The sequence below is a fragment of the Scylla paramamosain genome, chromosome 26 (genome assembly GCF_035594125.1).
Source record: "Scylla paramamosain isolate STU-SP2022 chromosome 26, ASM3559412v1, whole genome shotgun sequence".
Classification (NCBI taxonomy): Eukaryota; Metazoa; Arthropoda; class Malacostraca; order Decapoda; family Portunidae; genus Scylla; species Scylla paramamosain.
Genome location: NC_087176.1, coordinates 9,351,501 through 9,357,500, shown reverse-complemented (window position 1 = coordinate 9,357,500; position 6,000 = coordinate 9,351,501). Strand labels below are relative to the sequence as shown.

Genomic DNA, 6,000 nt, shown 5'->3' with positions numbered 1-6,000 from the left:
CCCCTCCCTCTCTCTCTCTCTCTCTCTCTCTCTCTCTCTCTCTCTCTCTCTCTCTCTCTCTCTCTCTCTCTCTCTCTCACTAAAGAAGGTCCTAGCCGCCCAAACCCGCACCTTTTACAATAAATTCTTTTTTATTTTTGTACCTTTAAACTTTCTAGACAAGCTCAGTAAACTTTTTGGTGAACTTGAGCAACGGGATACGAAATGGTGAGCTTTGGTCCTGGACAAGCGAAGGTTCCACGTGGCCACACCTCGTTCTGTTTCAGTCACTCGGAAGTCACATTGTTTATTTAAGTTTCTCTATATTACATAATAGTACTTTCATATATTTCCAGCAATTTGTTATTTCGTCATGTATAGACTCAGTTCACACACACACACACACACACACACACACACACACACACACACACACACACACACACACACACACACACACACACACACACACACACACCGGTATTCATCTCAAGCTTCTCTTTGTCCAAATTTATCTTGAGAGAGAGAGAGAGAGAGAGAGAGAGAGAGGAGAGAGAGAGAGAGGAGAGGAGAGAGAGAGAGAGAGAGAGAGAGAGAGAGAGAGAGAGAGAGAGAGGAGAGAGGAGAGGAGAAAAGGGAGAGGAAAAGAAAGCGGAGGGGGAAGAGGGATGGAATATGAGAGAAAGGAGTGGGAAGAGAGGAAAAAAAAAGAGGAGTAGGATGTTTGGGGAGAGAGAAAGAGAGGGAGGAAGAGGAGGGGGGAGGAGCAGAGAAACTTTAATTAAATCGAGGAAAATGGTTATAAAGAGGAAATGTGAGAGGGAGGGGTAATTAATCCACGGTATGAGAAGAGAGGAGAGAGAGAGAGAGAGAGAGAGAGAGAGAGAGAGAGAGAGAGAGAGAGAGAGAGAGAGAGAGAGAGAGAGTACTACATTAACAAGGTTGGGGAGCGTAATGTTAGCATCCACGTCTCTCTCTCTCTCTCTCTCTCTCTCTCTCTCTCTCTCTCTCTCTCTCTCTCTCTCTCTCTCCTCTCTCTCTCTCTCTCTCTAATTACGTGCTATCTTGTTACTCATCCCTTCAGACTCATTTTGTCAAGAGGAGGAGGAGGAGGAGGCGAAGGAGGACGAGAAAGAGGAGGAGGAGTAGGAGGAGGAGGAGGAGGAGGAGGAGGAGGAGGAGGAGGAGGAGGAGGAATCCTTTGGGAGAGAAGAAGATAGTTGAAGTGATGGAGGATATGGTATTCTTGGTTTTAGTGGTGTGTGTGTGTGTGTGTGTGTGTGTGTGTGTGTGTGTGTGTGTGTGTGTGTGTGTGGGGTGATGCGTATCTGTGGCTTATTGTGCAGGTATTGTGTGATGTTTGATGTTGTGAAAGCAGAAACAGTGTGTTTATGTATTTATGTAGTGGTGGTGGTGGTGGTGTGTATGTGTATGTGTGTTGATGCTGATGAAAAGATTACTGATCTCTGAATATAGGCGAACTATCGTGTGTGTGTGTGTGTGTGTGTGTGTGTGTGTGTGTGTGTGTGTGTGTGTGTGTGTGTTCGGGGAGGGAGGCTGTGTAAACTGTATTTATGACAACTTTTGTAAATTGTGCGATGAATAATGTCAATGAATGAGAGAGAGAGAGAGAGAGAGAGAGAGAGAGAGAGAGAGAGAGAGAGAGAGAGAGAGAGAGAGAGTAGGTACAGTAGGTAGTAGGTATGAGAAGGTGAAGTGGGCAGGGGATGAGAGGAAGGTAGAGAAACAGTGAGAAGTGTTTTGCTGTGTCGATATGGATGCTGGAGACTGGAGGTAGGTGAGGCTGGTGGCAGGTGAGGCTGGTGGCAGGTGAGGCAGGTGGTGGGTGAGGCTGGTGGCGGGTGAGGCAGGTGGCGGGTGAGGCTGGTGGCAGGTGAGGCTGGTGGCAGGTGAGGCTGGTGGCAGGTGAGGCTGGTGGCAGATGAGGCTGGTGGCAGGTGAGGCTGGTGGCAGGTGAGGCTGGTGGCAGATGAGGCTGGTGGCAGGTGAGGCTGGTGGCAGGTGAGGCTGGTGGCAGGTGAGGCTGGTGGCAGGTGAGGCTGGTGGCAGATGAGGCTGGTGGCGGGTGAGGCTGGTGGGGGGTGAGGCTGGTGGGGGGTGAGGCTGGTGGCGGGTGAGGCTGGTGGCAGATGAGGCTGGTGGCGGGTGAAGCTGGTGGGGGGTGAGGCTGGTGGCGGGTGAGGCTGGTGGCGGGTGAGGCTGGTGGCGGGTGAGGCTGGTGGCAGGTGAGGCAGGTTGGGGGTGAGGCTGGTGGCGGGTGAGGCTGGTGGTGGGTGAGGCTGGTGGCAGGTGAGGCTGGTGGCGGGTGAGGCTAGTGGCGGGTGAGGCTGGTGGCGGGTGAGGCTGGTGGCAGGTGAGGCTGGTGGCGGGTGAGGCTGGTGGCGGGTGAGGCTGGTGGCGGGTGAGGCTGGTGGGGGGTGAGGCTGGTGGCGGGTGAGGCTGGTGGCGGGTGAGGCTGGTGGCGGGTGAGGCTGGTGGGGGGTGAGGCTGGTGGCGGGTGAGGCAGGTGGGAGGTGAGGCTGGTGGCAGGTGAGGCTGGTGGCGGGTGAGGCTGGTGACAGGTGAGGCAGGTGGCGGGTGAGGCTGGTGGCGGGTGAGGCTGGTGGCGGGTGAGGCTGGTGGCAGATGAGGGTGGTGGCAGGTGAGGCTGGTGGCGGGTGAGCTGGGAAATATTGCACAGGTACGGATGGGGCGTGAATGAAGGCATAATTCCGGTAATAATATACCCCTGCGCCTGTACTAGTATCGCTCCGCCCTCAGTAGCAGCACACACCGCAATACCGCCCCGCCCACAGCCCTCCGCCGGTCAATATCCACTGGCAGCAGAAGTACAGGACAGGTGTGGTGTGTGCTGCCTACTGCGGGTGTTGTAGCTGTGGTGGCTTCGTTGTCAGGTGTTTATGTGGTCTGGTGTTTGTTAGGTGGTTGGTGTTGTACCGAACCGTGTCGATGTGTATATACATTTCTAAGTCTTGATTATGTGGCTGGGAACAGATTTGTTTATTTACTTGCCACAGGAGAGCACTGGGGAAAGGCACGCCACGCCCACCTCATCTCACCTCCTCTATATTTTTATTTCCTCTTCACGTTCATCTTTCTGTTTTCTCTAATCTGTAATGGAATTTTTTTTTTTCCTTTTATTTGTGACTGCTGTTGTGAACTTGAATTTTTTTACATATCAGATGTTGAACAAAGTCTTTATTTTAATCTTTCAACTAAACATGAAGTTTCGACTTTTCGGTGGCTCCACCTGACTTCGTTGCCGCGGCACCAAAAACTCTCGGTCATTTACCCAGCCATTCCTTGCGACTTATGCACCCTTTATCTCCCTTCCGCAGAAGGCGACTCGGAGTGTGACAGCGACGGAGACTCCACCAGCAGTGGCGGCGGCGGCGGAGGGGGCTCTGGCAGGAAGCAGCAGCAGCTGAGCAACAAGTTGGTGGCCCTGGGTGGCGGGGGTCCCTTGCTGGCCCAGGCGTGAGTACACCGCTGGGAGAGGCCCGCCGCCCCTTGCCCCCTGCACCCCACCCTGCGCCTCCACACCCCGGGCTGAGGCGAAAACACATCCCAGACCAGCTACAGCTAGACAAACAACAGGAGAGATAAACAGACCGAGAGACAGCCAGGCGGGCACAAGTACACAACCCGGAGGAGAGAGAGATAGTGGATGACAGACAGAGGGACGAAGAATTTGTTATGATGTATAAGGGAAAGAATAGTTGCCGACATAATGCGTGTATTAAAAAGGCTCCACGCTATAATGCATGCACCAGGCTCAGTTACCTGGCATGCATAATACAGAGTAGACAAGGTAGGCCGCTAGGGACAGAGGATGGTCAGCCATGTGGGTGGCACCGTAGCGGCCACAGTGCGACTGAGAATGAGGCAGGTCAGGTCGCCCCTTGGGTTGACCTGCGCAGTAGCTGTGCACTGCAGCATCAACCACAGGCGAGGAGCAGAGGCAGGTCCAGGGAGCAGGACCACTGGCGTGAGCGTAGGCGTGGAACCAACCGTGTGGGGTTGAGCAGACGGTGGCAGGGAACACGGGCAGCTACAAGCATGCAGGCAACCCAATAGAAATTGTAGAGGCCACAGGATGGGGTGTAGGGCCAGGTGACGGAGGGCGAGTTGCGACGGTGGGGGGTCGGCAGCGGTGAGCGGTGAACAGGCGCTTTGGTGGTGCGGTGAGGCAGCCGGGACTGTATGGCAGACTCATCCCAACACTGGAGGTGTGTAGGGCCGGTAGGTTAGCTAGAGGCGGCCGCAGGAACACAGGAACACCAGCAGGATGGCAGGGAAGGGCTTTCAACCAAGCAGCTTCGTGGCACAGCGGCAGCGTGGGCAGCAGCGAGGCGGCTGAGTGGTGGCGGTGTGTGTTTGTCGCCTTGGAGTGTAGAATCTCGGTGTGGTGCCGCTCATTTGTGGCAGTGGAAGTGTGTGAGATAAAGACTTCTAGATGATTATATGCTTGTAATGAATAAGTTGTACGATAATATATGTCAGGACAAGGGCTAAGCAAGGGGTGGTGGCCACTGTGAGACTGGGACTAAGGTCAGGTCAGAAGGTGTCCATGCGCGACTTCACCTGCACAGTTGCCGTGTACCGCAACAGGATAAACAAATAACAGGAGTAGAAAGAAGGATGACGGAGTGGACAGATGATAGGAACACAGACGAAGAGAAGGATAGATGAACGGACTGACAGATAGGTGGATGGATAGATACATGAACGGAAAGACGAACAGACTGGTAGACAAAACAGGACAGATAAAACAAATAGATGGAAGATAGACAGATAAAGAAACAGAGAAACAAAAGGAAGGACGGATAAACAAAGCGACACAAGAAGAAGCAGAGAAACACGCTTAATATAAAGGACAGAAGGATAAACGGGAAGAGAAACAGGAACACGCAAATCGAAGAGAAAACATGAAGAACATATAAAAAAAAAAGATTTACAGATTTAACAGATAAACAGATGAATGGAAGAAGAGGAAGAGGAACGAAGGGACAAACACAGAACCAGTAAAAAAAAAAAAAAAAAACAGAGAAAATACAAACTCAAAGAAATAAAAGTAAAAATACATTTATAAAGAATACAGGAAACACACACACACACACACACACACACACACACACACACACACACACACACACACACACACACACAGGAAGACGCCAGTAAACATGTACGAAAACAAGAGAGAGAGAGAGAGAGAGAGAGAGAGAGAGAGAGAGAGAGAGAGAGAGAGAGAGAGAGAGAGAGAGAGAGAGAGAGTTTCTAGACTACTGAGGATACACATGAAAAGACAAACAAACAAACAAACTCAGCCCTTCCTTCTCCTGCCTAAGATATATCCATTTTTTGTATTATTTTTTCCTTCCTCCCGTCACCGTTTGTCTGCCCTCCCCCCTCACCCCCCTCCCTCTCCCCAACCCACTCCAATTCCCCTCTTTCTCTCTCCCAGGCTTCTCACCCCCTCTGCTTACTGCATTTATAAAGCTATTAGCCTGTTACACTTGTTTATGCTTCTAAGTAATTGTTTTGTGTGTGTTTGGAAGGGAAGAGGAGGAGGAGGAGGAGGAGGAGGAGGAGGAAGAGGAATGTTGTTGAAGGAAAGAAGAGTGTGGAGCGGGGGAAGGAGAGTTGGGAAAGACAAGGAAAAGGAAAATAAGGGAGGGAAGAGGGAAGATGTGAAGAACAGGAAGAGGAGGATAGGGAATTGGGAAGTAGTGAGAAGGAGAAAGAGGAGAAAAAGGAGGGAAGATTTTAAAGATTTGAAGGAGAGAGAGAGAGAGAGAGAGAGAGAGAGAGAGAGAGAGAGAGAGAGAGAGAGAGAGAGAGAGAGAGAGAGAGAAAGTGGAAGGGAAATTCTTAGACAAGGACACGCGCGGCTCGACGACTTGAGGGACGAAACAGAAGAAGGAGGTAAAAGACTATCACAATTAATCTTCTATTTCTTCTTTTTGAGTCACAGAACTTGAAGGAAGACTGGACATT

At 51.5% G+C, this 6,000-nt stretch overlaps 1 protein-coding gene across 9 annotated transcripts in view; it reads left to right on the top strand.

The window, feature by feature from the left end:
- The window catches only part of LOC135113700 (uncharacterized), an 87,511-nt gene that overhangs the window by 68,159 nt on the left and 13,352 nt on the right, over positions 1-6,000 (top strand). For 8 of the 9 annotated variants that reach the window (XM_064029203.1, XM_064029207.1, XM_064029202.1 and 5 more), the window contains one exon: positions 3,339-3,477. In XM_064029203.1, coding sequence (XP_063885273.1) covers positions 3,339-3,477 — 139 coding nt within the window. The remainder of the gene's footprint in view (positions 1-3,338; positions 3,478-6,000) is intronic. The other variant, XM_064029209.1, reaches the window with a different exon arrangement.